General features: G+C 39.9%; 1 protein-coding gene across 10 annotated transcripts in view; it reads left to right on the top strand.

The window, feature by feature from the left end:
* The window catches only part of LOC149284221 (transcription factor 4-like), a 171,451-nt gene that overhangs the window by 135,382 nt on the left and 10,486 nt on the right, over positions 1-25,583 (top strand). For 8 of the 10 annotated variants that reach the window (XM_089497022.1, XM_089497020.1, XM_089497021.1 and 5 more), the window contains 5 exons: positions 13,835-13,940; positions 15,964-16,097; positions 17,543-17,675; positions 21,278-21,345; positions 21,839-21,917. In XM_089497022.1, coding sequence (XP_089353148.1) covers positions 13,835-13,940; positions 15,964-16,097; positions 17,543-17,675; positions 21,278-21,345; positions 21,839-21,917 — 520 coding nt within the window. Of the gene's footprint in view, positions 1-9,760; positions 9,779-13,834; positions 13,941-15,963; positions 16,098-17,542; positions 17,676-21,277; positions 21,346-21,838; positions 21,918-22,165; positions 22,169-25,583 lie in introns of all 10 variants that reach the window. The other 2 variants (XM_089497016.1, XM_089497023.1) reach the window with 2 other exon arrangements.

The raw sequence follows: 25,583 nt of genomic DNA, 5'->3' as shown, positions 1-25,583 counted from the left end.
GTAATATGACAGATCCTTGCGGGCAAAGTCTCTAATATAGTCATAAAGACCTGGTCCTTTAAGGGTCCCGTCCAGATGATTTCCAGAAGCATTCCAGATATCAGCGAATATAGGAGAAACAGCCAACATTCCACAAACGCTTGGGTAAAAACCAGAGCGTTTTATAGTAAATAGTTCTTACATTTCAATAAGTGGGAATGACCATTTGAACTCAAAACACAGAGAAATCCAAGAGTTATCATCAAAGAACGGCCTCCCTTTAATACATTGTTGTGTATCGTATGTTATGACATTTGGAACCCTAAAAGTAAATGTTAAAAATGTTCTAAGAGTTAAGTCAACACAAACAGGGTAATGGAAGAAGAAGAAAAAGCATGTTTTTAAATCAATAACGCATTTATTTAAAATCACAATGGCTACTCGCAAACGTAGTCCGTGTTCGATGCCAACGTCCAAGTGGTAAGCGTATAGAACCGGTTCTTCAAGGGATCTTGATCATTGTGCGTCTACACCTCTTGCCACTACCATTCCATGCTTGGTTTAGTGCATGGGGTACGCCTTGGATTAGGTGTACTGCTAGATGAAGCGCTTACCCCCTATCTAAAAAAACCACTAGAAAGTAACCCCCTCCATGGAAATTTCTGCTAGGGGGAAAAAAATCTAATTTTCTAAAAGTTGTGTTACAAACATGGTTACTGTTCATGACGTCGAGTTGCGAGCTTTATGATGTTTCCTTCTGCTTTGTCTTTGCTCCAGGGGAATGATGGCAGAAGCAGGTGAGATATGTGGGCGTTCTGGGGTATGTCTCACAGGGGTATTCATCACCTTTTTACCCACCTCAGCTCAGCTGGGCAGGATGAGGTTGAAGATGGAGACATCTACTCTTGTGTCCTGTTGTCTGAGACATGTTTGGTTACCTTTCAGTTCTTCGTCTCTGGCACCTCTTACGATCGTCTCATAAGTCATGCTTTATCACTATTGTATTTTCTATATGTTCGCTGTGTTGCTTGGTCTCTAGATGTGTCTTTGGGGTATATTTGCTCCTGACTCTGCATTTCCTATATCCTTTATTTATTTATTTTTTTTATTATAATGAGCCGTGTCTAATCACAGAGGTTCAGACGTAAATGATGGGTCAGCCCCCTTGGGAATAATGGTAATTTTGAGGATAGGTCCCCTCGAGAGAAGAGGAGGAGTGAGCTGTTTCTCAATCATCGTATTCTCCAGTCGTCTTGAGGTTTCATTTTGAATGATGCAATGATAAGGTTACGTTACGCAGCTTATTACGAAGGCGCTGATAAAGGAAAGAAGGAAACTTCTCTAATGCAACTCAATGGCTGAGAATGATGGGAGTAAAAAAAAAGAACGTTTTCCTACATCTTAAAGAAACTGTGATACGCTCAGCATTCAGTTCCCCTGGATCTATTCACCTAGATATATTAAATAAGACCACAGATAATTTATTAGAGTTATATAATACAAAGACATCATGCCCTGAAAACTTCAAACTTCTATATGATTTTAATTAGCTTGCTCACTATCTTGATTACGAGGGCCTGTAATCTTCATTTTTCAATCAGTTTTTTTGCCTGTTAATGCATCTGCCAATTAGTTGTTTTTTTCATAGTTTTATAGCTAAGAAAGTTTTTGTAACTGTAGTGGTGGTTCCCCCCCCCCATGTAATTTTAACTTGAGCAAGAGGGCCATGTAAACGCCAAATAAATATTGGTTGCGATACACCTAGGTAATGTTACGTGTATTAAAAATGCCCTTTACGTACACCATGGGGAAAGGTAATTTGTATTTTTATTTTTTGCATTTTTTTGTAACATTTTTATTTTATTTTAATTATTTACAATAATATAGAAGAAAGGGTGTAGAGAGAAAGAGAGAGGAAAGAGAAGAAAGTGCATTTCATTTTAACAATGGACGCAAATTTCCTTTTAATACAGAATTCCTCTAATGCTAACCTGATGACATATCGCCCGCCTGTGATGCCTTCCAGGGGTGCAAAAGAAGCCCCTGACATTGGAGGGTGGGCACAGGACATCTATGCCGACATTGGCATTCTAGGTGTACACGGGCAACAAACACTCCATTTGTGTGGGGTGCTGTTTGGGATAAGGTGCAAGACTCCTATAGGTCGGAATTAGAGTGCAAGCTTTCAAGGCAACGTAGATCTCTTTTTCAGATGTTCTCCACATTTAAAGGGGACACATGTCAGTCTAGTGCTGGATTGCCCGTAGTCTGTTGTTTGCCGTTGCGTTAGGGCCCCATTTAGCTGGCCTCACGCCCTAGGCTGAAAATCCGCTCCCACGGCTGACATCTGAATTTTTAAAACCGCTTATAGTAATTGTGTCTTTCAAACACATCACATTCACCGCCGTCTCCCAACAGGGCTGATTAGGATGTAATAATTGGGTATAATGGTGGGAGGAAGACGACAATTCCATTTAATTAAGGAAAATGTATTTGACTTTAACTGGCGTGGCCCCTTGGGAGTAAGAGTACATTTGGCTGTTAGATTTATTAATGGGCACTGACATCCAATCTGGCATTTAAGCAAACATTTCTAATTATTAGTGTTCCTATAACACGTGCGAACTTACAAACACTACTACACCAGCCACCGATTAACCCGTGATTTTTCTCCATTAACACATTTGTAAGATGGTTTTCAAGGCTATGGAAGCTTGACATTTTGTAATAAGATGTCAGGAAGACGGATTATATTTTCTAATGGCCCATCGCAGCTTAGTGGTTTACAGACCTTAAATGGGGTAGTTCCTGGACAGAAAGCAGGCAGTTATTTAGGATAAGTAACGGAGGACACACATATACTGTATCTATATTAAAGAAAATTAGCATTTTATTAATAATTAGACTCCCAATTTACTAATACCAATGCCAACATCTTAACGGGTGGGAATCTGGTAGAGGTACCAAGACAGAGAGGTAAGTAGTAGGGAAGGGGACATTATGATGGACAGAAGGAGGGCATTTTGCAAAGAGTTAAAGAGCTGGGCGTTCTACAGAAGGGTTTGGGGATAGACAATTCTGAATATACAGTGGGGTCCCTATGAAGACAAGTGCCGTATTAATTCTCCAGCCACCCCTCTCTGCTCCTCCATCTTTCTCGTGAATGTCGAAGTATGATGTCATATGCCAGTGCTCGGCCTTTTAAAGGTGTGCGGTTCCGGATGGAAGTTTAGTCTAGAGGCTGTGTCGGCTTAACACGGTTATCCGTAGTTGTAAAGAGCCCGTTGGGTAGATCGGTGGTCTCCCTATTTACCGGCCATTAAGCAGTGGCTCTACGGGGAGTGACTCTAAAGGGTGATTGGCATCGTATGTGCCATCCTGGGCTAGAAAATGCCACCAATGCAGACACAATAAGAGCTTGCTGGTTATTCTTTGTCGACGTAATTGATATACTCATCAGTGACCTTTTTTTCATAAAACACGCAAAGATTAAAGAGTTCATTTCTGTTTCACCGAGTATCTGTTTTGTTAAAAGTGAAAAAGTGTTTCCATAAACGGCTATTTTGTGGATTTATTGAGCTTTGTGATGTGTCTGATTCTGGTTCAGTTAATTCCCTTCCTGCTTCTATTCCCTGCAGATAAACATATTTTCTCGTTATTTTTGGTCTTTTAGCATAAATATGACAATAAAACATGTTATAAAATTTGGGGAAGACAAATGAAGATCTCTCCTCCTCACCGTACTTTAAAACTAATTTTGGAGCAGTCATTTCGTCAAACTAGATCATGGCAAATGTCTTTTTTTATGGTTTTTTCAGGAATATGTTGAACAATTCTGCAGAAAACTAAAAAAAACACACAAAAAAAGACAGAGATTGAAAGAGAACTTTCCTTACCATTTTTATGATAACAGCTAACCTTATAACCTCGTTCACAACTCCAAGAAAATTCCTTACACCATATGTTGGGTGGGCGAGAGGTTTTGGGGGGCAGGGGTAAAAAGTGGCCATGACCTGGGGCGTGGACACCTGACCACCTTAGTTCAATTGCTGCGTCACTGCGCTCGCTTGGAGAGCGTTGCAAGGTGGCCACGTTTGAGAAGTCATGGAGGTCTATGCTGGAACAGCACAGACCTCCATGGATTTCAGGGGAGAGGATCTCTCCAACAGGTCCATGATCCGCACTGCCTGCAAAAGCAGCTTTGGGGAAGCTACCCTGCACCACGCCCCAAAAATCAGGACTGTCCCACGAAAACAGGGACACTTGGGAGGTATGTTACACCTCTGTACAAAGGATTAAGTATGTGACTATATAACTGTCTGTCCAGCTGTACCTGAGGATCATACGCAGTCGGCTAAAACAACGCAGTTAGAGTTCTGGAAGTGTGTCAACAACTTCCTGTTGGGTCTGACAGCGGGATTCCGATGTAGTCTTCACCGATGGATCTTGGGAAATGAAGATTAATTTGCATGATACGCCCTGACCATGGATGACAGCAGCCGGTGATAAAATAAAACAAAATCTGAAAAAAAATGATGAATCTAAAAAAACATCAAGAAAAAACAATAATAACGCAAGTGATAGATGGGCTTAAATGCTGGATTTAATTATGGTTTGATCTGGAATGTGGATTATCAAATATTAAAGCTTCAGTATTCCGTTATGAATATTCTCTTGTATTGACTCACCGGTGATGACAACAAATTGGCTCTAATAAAAGATATTCTGGATTGTCACCTGTACTCGGGGACTTGGGTTTTATCAGGACTTTTAACGCAACATTATAATCCAATAATAGCTCTTAATGTAACCTTTAGAATAAGAATGGTGGATTTTATTTACAAATACATTTATTGCGATCGTTCATTTCATGTCCCCGCTGTCCGCAGCTCGAATACAGAAGAGTCCCTGTTCTCTGGATAACTTTTGCCGGTGTTTAAACTTGCGCCAAACGAGCGTGGTACTGATTAGGTGATGTTTGATTATGCTAGCACTCGGAGACACAAACCAGGATATAAAAATAAACTTACTCCAGGATTGTTTTTTAGGTTTCAGATGACATCACGGGACCGGAGAGAAGTTTCTGTTCTTGAAACTAGCCGACCCTGTAAACTGGAGGTGTCGGTGTTTCTGCTGTTCCATCTGGAAAAGATTTTCGTTTTATTGGATCCTTGGGATTCAGTTTGTTTACAGAGAAAGTAGGAAAAATACTGTCCAGGAGGCTGCGTTGCTGTCAGTGTAGATGGCTCTTAGTATGAGGCCCTACACCCCAAAAACCTGGGTTTGTGTCCCAAAAGTGTGTGTGGGTACTGCGCATGTCTAGTGCTCCCTGTAGTGTATGAATCCTACCGGCGGTGACATAAAGAATGTAACGGTGGCGGATTTAAACGACCCCTATAAGTCACATGGAGCGTTGTTGAAAGTGGGGTTTATTTCTGTACCCATTGTGGTGGCCGCGCTCATTCACTTTTTTTTTTTGCAATTTTTTTCCCAATTATTTGGCTTCCGTCGCAGCGAGTTCCTTTACGTTACCCAAGTGTGATCTGCAGGTGGATTTTTGTGTTTTTACTATCGCAGAGAGGACACGTTGAGCACCTGTATCTGCAGAGGACGCTAGTTTATTGGCTGTCGTTGACCTATCACCTGCCGTTCCCCTCCAGGGTTTAGACATGTGGTGGTGGGGGGGGGCGAAACCTTCCCCCGCGTCGCGCAGGTGGTTATTCCAGCTCCGCACTTGTCTTTCATGGTGTTCCTTGCACTTAGCGGCTCGCCGAGACCTGCAATTTCATCCGTCCCCAGAGGAGGGGTACCGGGGGGGGGGGTAAATGACTTTATATTTGCCTTCGTTTTCTGTGTATCGTATGGTATTAATTATCATCTGATGGCAGCGCCAGGCCCTGGGCCCTTTGCATGTTTGTCCTGTGAGAAAGATCTGGAAAAGCAGACATCTGGATTTGATTGCTGCAATTGCAGGTTGATAGAATAAACGCACGCTTAGGAGGGGTGGGTTTTCCTTCCGGCCCTTTCCACGCCGGTCTGGTAATGCACTTCACATGACAGGCCTGCTTTTTTCATCATCCACTTCCCTCCTGCCCCCCCCCACCTACCACAATTAACATTTGGCTTAAATTATGGACCTTTCAAGGAAACCACTGAAGCCTCCCTTTGTAGACCTGCAGTAGGTCAGCTCAGGAAACAGACTCTGACCCTAACACATATCAAAGTCAGAACGTACAAATTGATTCCCCCCCTCACCTCCCACTGGAAAAAAAAAAAAAAATAGCCAAGGGAAAGGGTTTATTTGGCACTTTAATCCGGAGCATATTGGGGTTTAAGTACAAAAAAAGTGGAGCGGCTTTCATGTCCCCCCTTGTTCTTTTACCTGCATGCGGCTCGGCTCGGCTTTATATACTCTATGAAAACAAAAAAGGGGCTTAGATGCAAATCATTAAACTCAGTAAGATTCAATTTTTATTCTTCTTTTTTTTTTTTATATATATATATATATTTTTATTGGCATTGGTACAATGACCAAGCAGCTGGGGATTCAGTAAAAACGTAAACCCCTTTTTTTTTTTAATTATTAATTTATTTAATAAGATATATGTGTGTTTTGTGTGTGTGTGTGTGTATATATATATATATATATATATATGTATATATATGTATATATATGTGTGTAACTGATGAAAGTCAGTAATGACTGAAACGTCGACTTGACTTTGAATAAAATGAAATTGTCTATTTAAAGACCTGGAGTGCTGACCATCTTTTTGAAAGTGTTTTATATATATATATATATATACTGCCTCTATCATAGGGACACTTTTATTCATAAACCCCAATGCTGGGCTGCGATTGGCTCCACTGTGGGTGATCGTCTTGGCCCTTTACAGAAAAATGTCAGATTTCATAGTTATGGTGTGAAATATACAATATGCTAAGTAACAGGAACAAGTGTTTCCTAAATGGTCATTCAAAACTTGCCTTCTGTAAACTTCACGTGCCACAGGCCGGTGCCGAGCGCTCAGAGGGTATTAAGGAAAATGTATTCAATTAAATAATTGTATGGGGCTCGCAGAATGTATAATTCATAGGTGCCCTGCCTGGCCGTAACAGCAGCAGCTTGCTTTATGGTTCATGTTGCAAATTCTAAAGAAATAACCTAAACACTCGTGAAAACTTTTGATGTTAAATGGCTTTTATTTGGTAATCCTGCGGGGATAGCTGGTTTTCTGTCACCGCGACGCACAACAAGTCACACGATAGGGCCATTTACAAAAGCGTCATGGCACGCAACATCCGCAGAATGAATTAGAAACATTAGAAATCAAAGGCATAAATGGCTTTAGTTATTTTTTTCTCTCTTTCGCTGTTCAGTGTATATCTATTGTCACTACTAGGCAGTACATGTATAGATCAAATAATATTTTTAGTTTAGGGGCTGTATATTTTTGGATATATCACAAGCTCACAAGGAAGACTGCATTAAATACCTCGAAACACCCTGATTTATTCCTTTATCCACGTTCGTTAGAGTTGTGTATGTGCGACTCAAGCACAGCGCTACTCCTGGAATGTACGGCTCAAACGTAGCAATCTCTGCAATTTTAATTTATACAAAGAAACAAATTAAACAAATTCCTTGTTTACATTCAAGAAGGTGCCAGTTTAATAAGGTTAACGCTGTATTGCTGCCTTCGTACAGTTGGTACTAGTTTGTTTCCACGGGGGGTACAGGAATAGTATTGTCTCATTACAGTCACGCAGCAGGATAGGATGATGTTAGCGTGTCTCGGGAATGAATATGGCATATTGCAGTTTATACGCAAAATCCATTCAGTACCAGTGCAAATACGCCTCTGCTGGGTATACTGGCCACCTTATTAATCCCCTGGTAGCCAAATGGCTAAACAATGCATTGCCCTGCCCTTCTGGCATGCTAAGGGTTAAAGCTTACAGCTATAAGGGCAGGTAGACGTCTCTGTTCCTACGGATGGGTTCCACATACCCTGGTTAGGAACCAAGGCATTACTTTGATTCTGCTTGAAAGGGGGGTATTTGGCCACAAAAATGAGGAGGGGGGGTACTGAAGAGGGTTTAAAAATTGGTAAATACATAATTTGAAAACTTTTGAACTGTAAGGATGATTTGGTGTGCGATTAACAGCTATTTCTGTTTAGGGCAAACAGAGTTGCAGATCAGCATTAAATCCAAAAGTTGACCTGGTAAGGGTTCATTTTGGGTTGCTAATAAGTTTCATATGGTCTTTGGTCCTTTAGTAACATGAAATATTGCATATTAAATTAGAATAGACATTTCTTTTAGGGTGTACCTCCCAAGTTGTCCCTGTTTAGTAGGGCCAGTCCCTGTTTTAGCACCTAATCCTTTTTGTCGCTCTCTGCCCTCCCCAGGTGTTCCTCTTTTCTAGGAGCTCAGAATGTTTGCTGGGTATGAGGGTATCACAGGGTTCTACTGCCCTTCAAACCCCCATAATGTCTATAGAACCAGCAGGAATGGCTTTATAAAATGAAATACATTGTTTCTTAGACCTGGTTTTAGTACCAAATGATGTTTAGCTTCTATGGATGTCAAAAAGATTAGGGAGCCACAAATAATAAAATAAATATTTAGCATTTACGTCTGCGATATAACATTTTATAATATATATAATGTCTCATGTTTTCTAATATCTGAATGAATGCTGCTAATCGCACTTGGATTGGAGATAGTCCTGCTTGGCGGGGGAACAGCGGGGTCTTAATCCACCTGTTTGTTTCACCCTTATTACGAGAGATGAGCCAAGATTGGCAAGGAGTGCCCGAGGCGTACACAACACCGACCACATACATCTTTAGATTATAATTGGTGTCTTTTGTTTCGGTTTCTTTCTCCAACCGCACCAAATCTTGCAACTCGGCAGAAATTCCGATCGCAGGGACCTTACCTGGTGAACTAGATGCTGCGGAAACCTTATTTCCAGACAAATATAAATAACCGGTGACAGTAAAAACTGGGGCGTTGAATTTATAGCACAAATATATAATTATATATACATTTATATATATTTGCCTTTGGATATATTGTAGATAATTCACTTTATTAGATATGCATGGCCATAGTCGAGTGATACTTTTTCTTCTAGAAGAAGAGCCATGGGTGACGCCAAAGAGGCATAAAAGCAGCATGTTGCTATGGCAACAGCAATCCATACCAGCTCTTGTGCCACATGACAAAGCATTCCCTGAAAAAAATGCTTTATAAATAATCTATTCCAAATATTTGGATTATTATTACTATTATTATTATTAATAATAATATAAATATTATAATTATTAATATATGTAAATGGTTTGAGCGTTCAGTAGTGCTAGGAATGATGATTCCACTAACGGCCCATTTAATCTGTAAAGTACTGATAAGAAGGAATTTGACAATATTATTAGGAATTCAGTTCCTCTGTATCTGTAACGTAACGTCAATGTTTTATTGATAAATTGTACTTGGCGTGCAGACAAACTATTCATCCAGTTTCAAGTTTTTTTTTAGTTAAATACATTTTCATTTATGGAAACCGTCGCATGTGAAGGTCTCAAAATGTTATCATATGAAGTAACAAAATGTGTATTATCATCCAAAGATAACGATATTTAACGAATGTTCATGAAGAACCAGAGAACGAAGAACAGCTTCATAGCCCAAAGAAGGCAAATCCCACCAAAGGGTTCCATCCATGAACGAAGTAGCTTAGTGAAATGTTACAATTCTTCATAGAATACAGCTGGTAGCGTCCCCTGTGGTTCGGACCCTTAAAATAGGAGTTTTTACTGTCTTTACCACAAAAGCAGGGCCACTCTTCTCATGGTAGGCTTCGGTAGAAGTTGGTTATATTTTGGGTTAGCTTTCATCTAGGAAATAATCGTATGGAGATGGTGTTGGAGCAGAGCTGAGGCTCCCGACCTCCATGAACAGCCATCATTGAACTATTTCAGTGTGAGGCCTATGAGGAGCCGTCATTATGTCTCGTGCTCGATGGCCAAAAAGAAGGCAGTTACTGGATTTCCATTGATTATTTTTTTTGCATCGGCATTTCTGAAAATGTCAGATTTCCTTTCAGGAACCGGTACCATCCACCGTGTCATTTTATTCCCATAATGCATCTCTTGCAAATAATTCCTATACAGATTTCTATAATTATTAGTTGATACCCAATACGGTGTAATTACAGGGGCTTAGCGGTAACCTCGGCAATTTGGGGCAGTAAATGCATTTTGTTCAGCTGCAGAAAGCGCATTGTATGCACTATTGCCAACCTGGCTGCGTGCCAAGCGGAGCCCATCTGCTCGGGCCTCGCGTCGGCTCGCTCTGCATTCTGGGTAATAATTGCTATGTAAGTATCCGTGGAAGAGCGGCAGGGACAATGGCTTCATATCAAACAGATGGAGTGGGTGGGGGGCACGGATCTACAGAATTCCTAATGCACTTTTGTTTTAAAATGGGGTTGCTAATGATTTGCTTTTCTTCTTGGCTCCAAAGATAGAAACACGGATCATAAATAAGACCCCTTCGCCCCATTTAGTCCGCGCTCAGACCTTAATCAGTCGTTGGTCTCTCAGGAGCCGTATGCCGATCCCATGCATGTTTAAATCCCCCCACTGTATTACCCTCTACTTTTCTTGGTGCTGCAGTTTATTCTGGTAACCGGGACGCGTTCCTCACCTGGGCCAGGCGTTCCGTCGCTGCGTGTTTTGAGCAATCTTCGCTCAGGTGTAATATAACCGTTTCCTAGCCGATATAATTAAGGCCGACACGTTCAGAATTCTCTTTTTTTGGCAGCTGAATGTTTTCTTAACACTCATCGAATCGAATGGAACTCAGTCACAAAGATAACGATCCTGCCAACTATACGAGCGCAAACAACGATCATCCAGCAGATGTGTTCCAGGTGTTTCCATGGTTACATTTTTCCCCTTTAAATCGTCATAGTCACCCGGACTGTGTCCGGCACGGTGACACACCTCGGAGACCCTTCCGGATACTTTGTATACCTTTTTAATCATGTAGCAGTCTTTACATTCCTTTCAGCGCCATATTGGAAAAACACTATACTTTCTATACAGAGGTATTAAAAACATAGAATTTGATGGCAGAAAAGACCCATTTGGCCCCATCTAGTCTATCCATTGTTACAGGTTTAAAGACTTTCTCTCTCTCTCTCCCCTTTTTCGCTCTCTCTCTCTCTCCCCTTTTTCGCTCTCTCTCTCTCCCCTTTTTCGCTCTCTCTCTCTCCTTTTTCGCTCTCTCTCTCCTTTTTCGCTCTCTCTCTCTGCTTTTTCGCTCTCTCTCTCTCCTTTTCGCTCTCTCTCTCTCCTTTTTCTCTCTCTCTCTCTCTCCCTCTCTCCTTTTTCGCTCTCCCTCTCTCCTTTTTCGCTCTCTCTCTCTCTCCCCCTCCTTTTTCACTCTCTCTCCTTTTTTTCTCTTTCTCTCTCTCCTTTTTCTCTCTCTCTCTCCTTTTTTTCTCTCTCCCCTTTTTTCTCTCTCTCTCTTTCTCTCTCTGTATCTCTCCTTTCTCTCTCCTTTTCTCTCTCTCTCTCTCTCCTTTCTCTTTCTCTCTCTCGTTTCTCTTTCTCTCTCTCTCTCTCCTTTCTCCTTTTTTCTCTTTTCTCTTCTCGCTCTCTCGCTTTCCTTTCTCTTAGCTTTTCTCTTTCCCTTTCTTTCCTTCTCTCTCTCTCTCTCTCTCTCTCTCTCTTTGTGTATATATATATATATATTCACACACACATACACATTACTGCTATAATTCTCTCTTTCTATTCTATAGAACAGATGACAGACATTTTTAACACAGTGCAGCAAAACAAAATATCAATTATACAGCTTAATTAAGTCTTTTCTTTTGAGACCCCGACATGTTTTCTACTTCAAGTAAAGTTTGTATTCCATTTTTTCATGGCAAACGAGCACCTTCTTTACTTCTTTTTCCTTTTTTTTTTATTTGTTCTACTTTAAAACGTCTTTCAAAAACAGAAACATTCTGGGAAAAGCTGTTCTTTTTGTGCGACGAACAGGATAGAATCCAGACAATTAGTCATTCAGAATTTATTTACTTAAAATAAAAACCTGTCTTCTTTTATTCCAGTGACGTGGCTCTAAGGGAAGTGCGGGGTGACCGAAAGAGAGGTGACCTTATTCAAAGCAAAGAGATTTAGTTAAAATAAAAGGCAGAATCAGGACGTATCTAGGCAGACAGTAATAGGTTAGATCTAGAAGCCATTATATTGTATAAAAAAGTGATTACCCATGCCTATACATCGACTCTGTATCTATACACATGATAGAGAGGTAGTCCAAAAGCTTGCACTTCAATAGTAGCTCTATGTATGCATGTTTATACACTTGCTTTGTAACTATACACATGCTAGGGCTATTGATCTATAAGCATAAATCCGACGATGTATATGGGTATGTGGGGTTTACATTCCAGCTTTTCTAAAATAGGTGGTAGATGAGTGGAACAGCCTCCCAGCAGAAGTGGTAGACATTAATACATGTAAAGATTCATGGGATAGGCATATGGCTTCCCAATATAAAATGATACCAAGGACTAAGTAAGGATGGCAGCAAGAATAACGGGCAAACTAACAGCCTTACCAGCATTCAGTGGGTTAACGCTCATTTTTTTATATGGTGTTTCTGCATTAAGGTGCGTTACAGGCAATGTTTAGTAGTTTACGCCGCCTCGATAAAACGGTAAAATATTACACCGGGGGCCTATTACGCGTCTCGCTGCCAGCCGCATTACTCCAAAGCACTGAAGTGGTTAATGTTGCAGATGTCTTTTTATTGGTTGAATTGTTTTTTTTCCGCCCCCCCCCTTCATTTTGATGTGACAAGACATTGTCAGAATAGGCTGCCTGCCAATGCTGTGATCTGCTGCCTGCTTCAAAATGGAGGCAGGAGGGTATCCATTTTCACCACCGAGATGACAGCATCTCAGTCTTTCTGGCCATCTGGATAGAAGCACTTAAAAAAAAAAAGGAGGAGAGAAAGAGGGAAAAGAGCTAAAAAAAACCCCAAAAATGGATAAATAAAAAATTTCAAACAGAAAATCAAAACCTTAAACTGATCCGTATGAACATCGAGGCTTTTGTTGTCCCGTCGTGTGTTTACATCGGGTATAAACAAGAAAATAAAGAAACTATTTCTATGTGGGGGCTGTTTTGTGTTCTCCGAAACAGAAAAAAATGATTTACTTGGCAAATATTTAAAAAAAACAAATGTTCACATCTTAAATGAAGCGTTTAAACACAAAAAAAACAGCGATTTCCCTGACGAACCCCGTCGCGTTGGTGGTCTGCAGAAGGTCTAGGTCTTAATGACTTATCTTAATTGTCTGAAGATCACTCGCACCGGAGGAGTTTTATATCTCCCCTAATATGTTTATAATAATTTCACTCTTTTTATATTGAACTTCCAGTAATTCACTTTTTTTCTGGAATGGAAAAAATATGGTTTCTTCAAAGTTGTTTAACTCTTTAACTGCAAGAGGAAGGACAACTACGGAGCGTTAGATGCCTGTAGAGATCCCCGTGTACATGAATCAATACATGTGATGGGCATAAACCCGGTTTTAAGTTTTGATTGATCGGTATTGGGTCAGGACCCCATTTTCGTATATAGTTTATATATAAGTATATATGTCTGCTCTCGCCTGATGTTGGTAACTTTTGTGAAGATTTCATTAACCCAGAGGTATCAAAATGGCAAAACCTTGAGCATCTTCAAAAAATGCATTTTCTTTATTTAACTCGATCCCTGTGCCTAATCGTCCTGTTTTCTCTCTGTGTCCGCGCAGGTTTATGCTCCTTCAGCAAGCACTGCCGATTACAATAGAGATTCGCCAGGTTATCCATCCTCGAAGCCGGCCGCCAGCACTTTCCCCAGCTCCTTCTTCATGCAAGGTACCTGCACTGTGTGTATGTGTTCAGTAGAACGGCCGCCTCGTTTATAACTAATCCAGAGTCCCGTACGTTTTCAAGATCTTAGTAGGACTTTGTTAACCCAGCGATTTCCCGCTCCAGATGTGCTTGGATCTGCGTATGGTGTCCACCAAGGTCATGGTTTGGCTCCATGAACTGGATAGGGATCTGGTTCGACTCTGGACACACTTTGGCCAGTTCAACCACCACTAAGAGGCTCCATTTTTCACTTCATGTGTCGGCTAATCTTTGAGGACCACAAAGCTTCCTACTATGAGCATTCCAGATCTCTAAACGCAAACTTCTTCTGACTTTATCCTATCCAGGACCCCTAAGACAGTATCCATTCTCATGTAATATGCTGGTCGGATTCACGTGCTGTTCTTACATTACCTGATCTTCCAGTAGGAAACTCCAGTACTTTCCTCCAAACTATTATCTTTAGAATCTCGGTTACCTTTTACTGCAGTTATGGATGGAGAGGAGTTCATGAATTTCATTCCACTTTTAAAGCAGGACCTTGGGAAATGTTTCTTTGCTTAGAATCGTATGTGTCAGCGTGTTTAGAGAAGATTCCACGGGGTCTTTAAACCGAAAGTGTCCTACCGCCTGTCGTGTTCTATTGATATGATGTCATTACTTTAGCTCGTGATGAGTAATATAAAGGAGGCCATCTTTAAATGGAAAATCTGTATGTAAGCAAGACAATTGTTTATGTACATTATTTAACTCTTTTCATTACTCATGCAACCAATATCTCTGTATGATACTCTGGCGAGTATCACTGCAGATGTGTATTAGCTTTTCACAGAAATCTGAACATTTTTAACATTTACAGCAAAGATTTACATTTTAACGAATCAAAGAGCATCAGGCGCCTTTAAGAAAACTTTCAAGAACGTTGAATTTTTTGGTATATGTATTGAGCCAAAAGGTATTCTGGAAGAGGGGTCAGGGAAAATGGAATCGGAAGCTCTCAGGGACCAGACTCTCGGGGAGGTTTTACCGTATTCTGTATTTTCCAGAGTGTTCTAGGTAGTTACAGTAACATATAGACAAATAATACAGCCTTTTCTTTTAAGTAATAGAAAAAAAAGAGGAATCATGAAAGCCTTTTAAAGTTCTAAATAGTCTCCTAAATGCCGGTTTAAAAGACCCCCACCTATCCCACCTACATCCCCCGTTTTATTTAAATCTTTTAAATGGAATGATTAGATTTTACAGCACGAAGAAAAAAAAAAAACTGTTTAACTGGATACTTTCCATACTTTGTTATTCAAAGGTATCTAATTATAACTCTTTACTCCGTAACCGACCTAATTTCCTCTGAAGCTGCTTCTAAACTCCGCAGAACCCCCCCCCCCATAATAGGGCTCTCGCGGCCCTTGAAAGGGGTTAAGTATTCTGCCGAAGCCTGCGCCGCTACTCCAGAGAATAGATTCTGATGCATCATTAGGTGGCCGTTCTTCCGCTGTTCACTTAGTGAGCTTGGAGTTTTTTTTTCACTTGATACCAAGAAAAATCAAAATGTAAATATTGTCTGCTTTTTAAAAAAAAAGAATATATATATACATTTCTACCCATGTTAATTTTGCTTCCTCTGCTATGAAAAAAAAATAGATTTTAATTAATAAAACATTTTATAACGTATGAGTAAAAAATTACTGAATAAAATGACAATAAATTTCCGATCACATATTGCAATGCACATTGACAGAGTTTATTTTATACGAAACTGTATGAAGAGTAGATTTCTTGCCTGTGTATGGGTCAAAAAGGACATGGAGGAGGTACTTGCATCTCTACGGCAAAAAGACAGTATGTTTTGATCTATACATTTGCCCAGGGCTTTTACATGTCTGTTACAGTGGACCTTAAATATTTAGTTAATAAAACTTATTATCATAATAATTAAGATATTTTAAGTTGCTTTGGTACAACATATATGCCAACATCCCTGATTCCTCGCTATATTTATGATCTGATTTAAATGTCTTTTGTCCAGATGGTCACCACAGCAGTGATCCATGGAGCTCATCCAGTGGAATGAACCAGGCCGGCTACGGGGGAATGTTGGGCAATGCCTCTCATATTCCACAGTCCAGCAGCTACTGCAACTTGCACCCACATGAACGTTTGGTAAGACCCGTGACATCATCATCGTGTCATGTCTGTAGATTACAAACTGCTGGTTATTTAAATTGGTGAATTTCTTTTTTTTTTTTTAAATAACTTTTTGTCTCTACTTTGGCTGCTCTTTGTCTAGCGCTGTTCATTATAGATCCACAGTAAATATAGTGAGGTCTGTCTTTGACAAAAAGCAAAAGAGGGTGAATGACACGATAAAATCAGGCACCCTGAGAACCTCTCAAAATGCTTTGTCTCCTGGCTGAGAATGCTAGGTGTTGGTAGTCCATGGTAGCGGACATGCCAGAAGCAGTCTGTCCCTTATAGGCTCAGGTGATGGAGAGCTCTGCTGATCTATAGCATTTTCTGTCCCGTCACCATTAATTAATCAACACAAACGTTATGTGATCCTTATTCACAGCTCACCGCTAGTACTGTGCTCACCACGTGGCTCTCCTCCCGTTAACTTTAAGTAAAATTTACTTGATTTTCATCCCTGGTTACACTGCATTACCGTTAAGATGTTTGTTACAAACGACCAATTTCATTTCCTTCCTCTTTTTTTCCCCATTTCCTTCTTCTTTTTCCCCATTTCCGTTCTCTCTTTTCCCATTTCCTTTCTTCTTTTCTCCTCCTTTCTATCCAAAGCTCGATCAGATAAGCTCTTGTTTTCTGTACACCCTGACCCAGCAACCTGTCGTGTTCTGGGATCGGTGCACAACAGCTTCCCTATTAAAAGCTTTATGGGGGTAACAGTGCAAAGCCGGTCTGCACAGAAGAAGAAGTTTTTTTTTCATTTTTAGGACCCCTTCAAGTGGTTCAGAGTTCCTTCCTTCTCTGTTTTGAGGCCATTCGGTCCCTAGTGATAAAGTACAATAAAAAGATATATATTTAGAGTAATTTCTAATGAAGGGCTAAACTCCCGGTGAACTCTGTAGCGCCAATTCCTATCCAAGTTGGACCATGCTTGTTCCTTAAGTTGACATTAAGTTTACAGGAGGAGGCCGCACACGGCTCTCTCCGATACGCACAGATGGTGATTGGCAGATATTAGCCGCTAATTATCACCCTAGGCAGGGGGACGTAAGGTACAATAAATATTAGTTCAATAACAAAAAATAAAGCTAAAACATAAAACAGCAACGGATTTTTTTCCCTTTAATTTGCTGTAATCTGAGATTTTGCAAATTGATTTGACAGATGCTGCGGCTGAACGCTCTGGAACGCTTACTGTTTGAGTGGATGGATGAGCTAATAAACAGAGGCAGAGTCAAAAAAAAAAAAAACTTAAAACAAGCACTTAAAAATACAAAATGATTATAAAATCAGATGACGAGGTACAGGATAAATGATGTCCCCCCCCCCCGCAGAACACGTCGAGAACATGCTAGCCATTGTGAGACTGTTAATGATGTCATGAGTTGGTAGATACTGACCTCCTTTTCTTCTCCCAGCAGAACTATCCATCACACTCCTCAACAGACATCAACTCCAGTTTACCACCAATGTCCACGTTTCATCGTAGCGCTACAAATCACTACAGCACCTCGTCGTGTACGCCGCCCGCCAATGGAACAGATAGCATTATGAGTGAGTGGTTTGGGGGTTTTTTTTTCCCCTCCTCTGTGCTGTGAATCCCTAACGCGCGGACCGTTGTTGTACAGAGAAGAGCTTTCAACTTTTTAATTATGAGCATGACAGAGACTTTGTCAAAAAATTAATTACACAAAAGCTTCCTCGAGTTTGTCTTTACAGCATTGGCCGCTTGAGAAGACGCCTGCCAGCCTCTGAATGTACGATCAATGCCTACATTACTATATGGAATAAAGAAAATTAGGGGTGGCTTTTTCTTGTGCCTACACATTGTCCCTCAAGATCTAAGGGCGATATTTAGATATGAATATATCTGAAAGCGTTTGTACATATTATTGCCTAGATTTTAATTAGACCGAGGCTAGATTTTTTTTTTTTAATCGCCTCATTACTTGATCATTGAATAAATAAGTATATTTTTGTGGGTATTTATATAGTCGGTGTTTTGTATATTGTAGGTCTGTAAAGAGCAGCCAGTATTCTTGGAATTATACACCCTTTACTATGAAACATTTAATTCCTATAGTTTTCAATATATTGATATGAAGTTGTTATTGAATTCACATGGTGAAAAGCAATGTAATATTTTGCTAACCCTTTTCTTCCTTTATTAAATAGGAAGAATACTAAAAATATTAAAAATCTAAAAAAAAAAAAAAACAATCTACTAGATTACCAAATAGCACAGGCAATACAGAGGGAGACAGAGGCGAGAACCATTCGACCTTAATCAGTCTTTGGTGTAGTCTCATTCCCTCACCTTGTAAGCCTCTACCGCTTCTACCCATCTCCTGTCTCTCCATTTCTTCAAGCCGTACTTATTGAGAATTCTAACCTTTCCTGACAATTCTTATTCTGCACACCATTCCCCATTTTTGGTCGTCATCCTCTGAACTCTCTCCAATGTCTCAATATCCTTCTGAAGATGGGGGTCTCCAGAACTGTACACAATACTCTAGATGAGATCTGACCAGAGATCTGTAACGTGGCAGAACCTCCTCTCTCTTCCTGCTATTAATGCCACTGACCATACACCCCAGCACCCTGCGACACATTTTCCTGACGCTTAATGGCACTGCCTGCTTCCCGTTGCTTCCTTCTGAGAAGGGTTCACGATGACCTCTGACTTTGTTACATGTCAATGCTTCTTGAAATGTGTTTGGATTGTGATCATCTGTTTTAACAATTTAACAAATACTCAAGATTAGTCCTAATTTTCCAGTGCAGGCTCCCCGGAGCAATGCCGTCAAACCGCCCCTTTTTCATAGCTTCACAGGCAATAACCTTTTCTTTCCCAAGACCCTTATAGCTGTCCATTAATGCATGGCTGAAATCCTTATTGAATTTGTTCTTTTTCAGTAGAGATTCTATGCTCGCTGCCCCAGTCCTTTCTACCTTGGAATTACATGAAACATTTTTAAATTTTGCAATTAGTTTTCATTAAAATCAAACGCTTAGCCTAGTTTCTGTAAATATAAAATCCTTACGGAAAGGTTGAACTATATTTCATAATCTGGAATCAAAAGTCCAGAGGAGTGTTGTTTATATTGATGTTCTTGAATATATGCATTTCACGCTTCTGGTGAACCAGTGGCACTTGAGGGGGGGTGGGGTGGAAAATAGTGTTATTGCCCCATTAAACACATTAAGTAGGCAAGGGGAGACTTCAATATAATATCTAATATTTTTAATAATTTATATTATTATTATTTTTATTAAGTAAAGCTTAAATCCCATCATAGAAAATCATTATGTAGTTGGGGTATAAACCAACCATCTTGCTTTTCCAGAAATCTCTATTATCCTGAGTATTTTTATTATTATTATTACCATATATTTATCAGTATGGGTGGGTATATATTTCTTACACCTCCAGCCCTGCGTCCCTTTAATTTCCCCACCTGTATATTAGATCTTTTTTGTATAGAGCCGTTTCTTTATGGGTTTTTGAGCTGACCAGAACCGCTGAACATCTGCCCCTCAAATAAAAATGTCCTTTTTTTTTTTTTAAAGTCTATATGGCTGATATAAACTAGCTGGACGGTTTCTCTTTGAAGAACAATGAAAGGTCCCATGGAAAGATTATCTCATCCCTTCCATCTCGATGTGTGATCTGAAAGCTTCTCATCTAGGATGAGCCCTGGCCGAGGAAGAGACACATCTTGATGCGATGTATTTTCTTTGATCTTTGTAGGACTGGATACTTTTGAGTGTGCGGGGGTTCTAACAATTAAAAACAGGTTACAATGTTAATTCATGGAAAAAAATCTCTGGGTCCAATAATAATTTTCCTGCTGATGCAAAAACCAGTTTGGGGGAATTTGAAGTATTTGTGTAATGAATATATACTGGACGTTTTAACGGTGGGTTTGTAACCATTTATGGTCTTCTATGCCTTTGATCCTATATGTATTTCAACATTGTCTCTTTTATTTTATTTTTTGTACTTTTTTCTTTATATGATGATTCACAGACATGGAAGACTTTAAATGGTTACAGCACATGGTTAAAATGTCCAGTGTCAATTTGTTACAAAAATACTTAAAATCTCCCCCAAACCGGTTTTGGAGGATCTGTAAGCGTGTCATTGTAACATGCAAGAGCCTGTAATGTGTTAATGGACCCAACCTTATCCATGGATCTATTTGAATAACCTACACAATGCAGCTTACAGAATAAAATTATATGTACGGCACGGGAGCAGCCTTCGTAACCTCCCGGCCTTAAGATCTGCATGATTATTCCTTTCCGTTGAGTTATCTCTCTTCTTAGTGTTGCTGATTGCGGCTGGTAGGTTCAGGCAGCCCAGTGGTGGGATGAGTAGAAGGGAGAGAACTTCAAGACAGAACATTCATAAAGTATACAATCTTTTGCCAGATTTCTTGGAAATTTTGAAACTAAATATCTCCTAAGAAATTATACTGATTGAGATGAAAAGGCCCCAGCTATTCCAGGTTTTGACACATTCATTTAGAAATGCTAAAATCCGTTCCTTTAAATAATTTTCGTCTCCTTTTACCGTTGATTTTATTTTACGCATGGAATGTCCAGATAAGATAACCCAAAGCTAACGGCCCCATCCCTCCCAACTACCAAGATTTTATATTCTCCTAGTGCGAATATCATGTGTATATGGGATTCGTGTTGTAGGAACCAAATCCATGTTTAACCCCTACTCGACCATATCTAATTTTAAAAAAATGTTGTAATTATTTTACTTATTTTTTTTTTTTTTATTATTATTATTTTTTTCTGGATTGTTTTTCTTTTACAAATAAATACATTTTAAATTTAATAAATAAGGGGAGAAAAATAAGAAAAAAAGTTCAAATTACACCATCCCTTCCTGCGTATGATCAGAAGTGTACAGGCACAGGAAATAAATAGCAAACCTAGCAAGCTTTATATTTTCTGTATAAAAATGTAACATGAATATATTTGACATCTACCTTAGCAAACAAATTAAAGCTGATTAAAGACTAATGTGCCTTTAATTGGCGTTAAAATGCAATTACATTATGGGTAAGTGGAAGAGGAATAGGGAGCCAGCGAGATACTTCCCTCCTTGATTTAACGCTCGCCATTTTGTTTTTTTGCAGCGAACAGAGGAAGCGGGGCGGCCGGGAGCTCGCAGACCGGAGACGCGCTGGGAAAGGCACTTGCATCTGTAAGAACTTACTCGTTTTTGTTATACCTTTTGGCTTTTCTATGGAAAGCTTAACTATTTCAGCACGACCATTGTGGCGTTCAAAGGGTTAAAGGGATCCAAATCACTACCAAGTTCATTGATTATGTCCAAAGCTCATGGGCGTAATGTTTATGCGTTTTGGGGGGGGGGGGTTGTTGTTGTTTTTTTGTATCACAAGGCGCACCGCAAAACAATGGTTGGGACTTTTTAGGTCGTACAAAACTGTTTTGGGGTTTTCTTGTGATTTTTTTTTTATTTTTTTGCTGTTTTGGAACTTATTTTTGTTAATTTACCAGTTCTAGTCCAGATTTTTCTCCTGTTTCTTTTTGGGTCAAATTTTCTGGGGTTCAAAGACAAATGTTATTTAAAAAAATCCTAAAATAGAACTTTATAGCGTCCCTTATTTTTTATTTTTTTTAACCATCCTCTTGCCTCCTCTAAAGAATATGTGTTCTTTTTTCTTTCTTTTAAGATTTATTCTCCAGACCACACCAACAACAGTTTCTCATCAAACCCTTCAACCCCTGTCGGGTCTCCACCATCTTTGTCAGGTATTCTCTACGCTACCCGGTATCCATGGCGACTACTCATAATCCAATTATATTGTATAGCTTGAGTGCCCGAGACTTTCTAATGCCACAGGTCTGGGGTGTTGGCAGGCTGATCACGAAGGCCAGGGTTTCGTGATATCCCTGCTTGGCCACAGATGAATCAATGAATAACTGAAACCAATAAAAGCACCTGTGCACAAGCAGGCATAAACAAGGGCAATTGCTTGTTGTTGGAGGTGAGGCCTGAGGCAGTGCCATGCACTTAACTCACCACTTCGCAATTCATTGAGGAAAACTCCTGTATATGACAGTATAGCTTCGATGCTTCCCGGGTTTAGTTTTTTTGTTTTGTCTTCTTATTTCTGAAAACATTTTCGTTTTCAGAAAGCCCATTCGTCCATCCGGTTGCCATGGGAACAAGTAATAAACATGCAGAAGAAGTTGAATTAAAATTAAAACTCCTCCTCTTAGCGTAGTTAAAATGGCGTCCACGGCAACGAATGAATGAAGATTTTCGTAATGCGCATGTTTTTTTTTTCCCGTTTCTTTCGTCCAATGTTGCATGTTGACAAAAAGATAATATTTGGCACGGAAACGAACGCGCGAGTCTAGTAATAACTTGCTTTGTGAGCCCTGGTCGCACCTGACGTGTAAACGCACGGTCCAATATCCGAAGAATCGGGAATCTGCTGGGAGATAATTAAGACTCACGAGAGTTTATTAATATCAAGCAAGCGATTGCAGACTCCACAGCACGGACAGTTTGCTTTATATTCTACTTTACACGCTATTAAAATACTCATCCTTTTCAATCACCGTCCAGTTGATTTTTGGAAACGTGATGTAATACTTCGAGGATTCTGATCTCGTGTTAAATAGTATAACATTTTTAAATAAAATAAAATTTAACATGGGGTCGGAATAATTATTAATTTGCGCATTATATGGAATGTGAGCATTCTATGGAAGGGCGAAAGTTTGGTGAAACGCATTGGGATTTGGAGAGATTTACTTTCTGTAATAGTTTAAATCCAGCACAAACCCGGCCCGTATATCGCCCCCCCCCCCCCCGGCGCGGCGGCCGCATATTTCCCTCTATTAGGCTGCTTTAGGAATTTTGCCATTTGTTCTCTAGAAGCATTCGCTCCGAAAATAAGCGAAATCTAGGAAAATGCAATTCCAGAGCCTGCAGACCGAATGGGAATTTTAAGGAGGTTATGCTGTGAGTGTAATTGGCTCAGGGCATAAAATTAATAGTCGCAATTAACAAAACCTACACAAAATGCACGCAGAATGTCACATTTACAGACGCTTGTAGGAACTGCAACAATATGCCACATTAAAAATCATGGAGTTTGGAATTCTAAAAAAAAAAAAAAAGTTAATTTAGTAAAATTGCAATTAGTCTTTTTTTTTTTTTTTTTTCTCGAGATTTCAGCTTTTTCTGGCAACGGACTTTAATTGTAACCTGTTCGGAGTCCCATTTATATGATCGTGCCCCATAGTGAGGGAAATGCATTATTTCGCTTTTATTTGGTAGCGGTGTGAAAAAGCCTGGATCTGTCGGTATATAATAAGCTCCCAGCCGCCAATCACATGCCGGCCACACCCCTTTCCTCAGTTGCCCGGCCTACTTTCAAGCATGGCGGCCTCCTACCCTTCCCGAGGTGGAAAGAAGGCAGTGCAAATAGAAAGGGAGAAGATTTTATGGAAAAACACGTTTCTTATATAATAAATGATAATGGATACAGTTACATCTGCAACCGAATACGTTGTCTATTTTTAATAATAATAATAAGTCTAACATTGACACTTTGAGCAATTTCCTTGAATATCTATTGGGTATTTTGCACTAAAACTAGAGGGCCAGAGACGTAGATGTAAGAAATGTTTACTTTACTGAGAAGGTGGTAGTTAAGCGGAAAAGCCTTCCAGAAGAAATGGTAGAGGCTAATCCAGTGCATTGAATAGGCGTATAGCTCCTGAGTGTAAGACGAGACCAACGACTGATTACGCTTTCAGTCTTTAAAGCAGGAAAAAGACAGACCAGATGGGCCAAATGGGGCCGATCTGCTGTCAAATTCTATGGCTCTGACTACCTTGTTTAATCTATATTTATTTTTTATGCTAGTTTATATTTCATTCGCAGCACTCGCTGTCCATGTCTGAATGACAAGGTGTTATATAAAAAATAGAATCTGGTGCCAAGTTATTTAAAGTAGTCTTATCACCATAGCAACCAATGTAATGATGCCATTGGCAGGCATGTTCCGTTGGTTGCTATGATAACAAGGGCACGTTTGAAACTTTACATTTATAAAAGCCAATATTCACCTCATTCCACCTACTTTTAATATTGTATAATAGTGAATAACGCCTTAAATATTTTTTTTGCAGAATATCTTTTATTTGCCAAATTAAGTATTCTCCACATTTCTCTTAGTGGAGAGGAAACGGTTCAAAAATGTTAATAGCTGGTTTTCTCCCCAGTGTTTATATCTCATGAATAATCCGCAATAACATATCTGATAACGCTGCATTTATTTTATACAAAGTCTAATGTTACGCATGCACTACCGTTCAAAAGTTTGGGGTCACTTAGAAATCTCCTTGTTTTGGAAAGAAAAGCCAATGTTGTCCTTTAAAATAACATAAAATGGATCAGAAATTCAGTGCAGATGGGGTTAATGATTGTACCCGGAAATGGCTGATTTTTATTGGAAGCTCTTCATAGTCATACAGAGACCCCTTATCCTTGTTTTCCATGAAAACATTTAAGTAACTCCAAGAGTAGGATAGGGTATGTATGTATATATATATATATATATATATATATATATAATATATATATACATATACACACACATACAGCCTGCTGCGAGTAAGAATATGTATAAAAGTATTATTTGAGCACTTAGGTATTATTCAAAACAAAAAACAACTTACCTGAGCTAGAAGCTGCAGCTCTGCAGCTGCCGCCCTCCTCTGTGCTCCAGTGATTTTTGCCTCTGATTGGCCAATCAGAGACATGAAAGCTCTGCCATTGAAATCTATAGGTATACTTTCTGCGCATGTACATTAAAATCAGCCGGGGGGGAGGGCCAATGGGGCATTCTGCAGACCCCCCCCCCCTCCATGCCTTTGCAAGGTGGGCACCATGTAAATTTAAAGGGACCACTCAGCTATCATATCCAATAAATGGAGTGTCCCCTTAACAATACATTTTAAAGAAGTTCCTCTAAATAGAGGGATTTGTCTTTTTTTTTTAAATCCTGCTGTAATTAGTTTAAGAATAATCAGGTGTTTGGCTCCGCTCTCCCCGTTAGCGGGCATTATAGAATTCCATAAGTAGACAGAATTGAGAAGGGATTTTCTCCGAAGTGAATGAACGTCCCGAGGAAGCGGCAGAGAGCGGCGCTTGCCGCGAGCGACGGATTTCATCCGCCTGTGGATCCGGCGACGGAGTGCTGCGAGCGTGATAAATCCGTCTTTCGCAGACTTGGAACGCCGAATTCCCCCGCCGCGGCTGCTTTTTCTTGGATATTGAGACGTTTCCTTACTTTAGAGCCGCTCTTAGGTGTATACCTGCCGAGCCAATTCCGTTCTTTGATAAAACGCAGCCTGGCGGAACTCACCGGACTCGCGTCCCATTTCTTCTTTTCTCTC

This window comes from Sceloporus occidentalis, unplaced genomic scaffold, assembly GCF_023333645.1.
Source record: "Sceloporus occidentalis isolate IW3139 unplaced genomic scaffold, rSceOcc1.0.p SCAF_97, whole genome shotgun sequence".
Classification (NCBI taxonomy): domain Eukaryota; kingdom Metazoa; phylum Chordata; class Lepidosauria; order Squamata; family Phrynosomatidae; genus Sceloporus; species Sceloporus occidentalis.
This window is presented reverse-complemented; position numbering and strand designations above follow the sequence as displayed.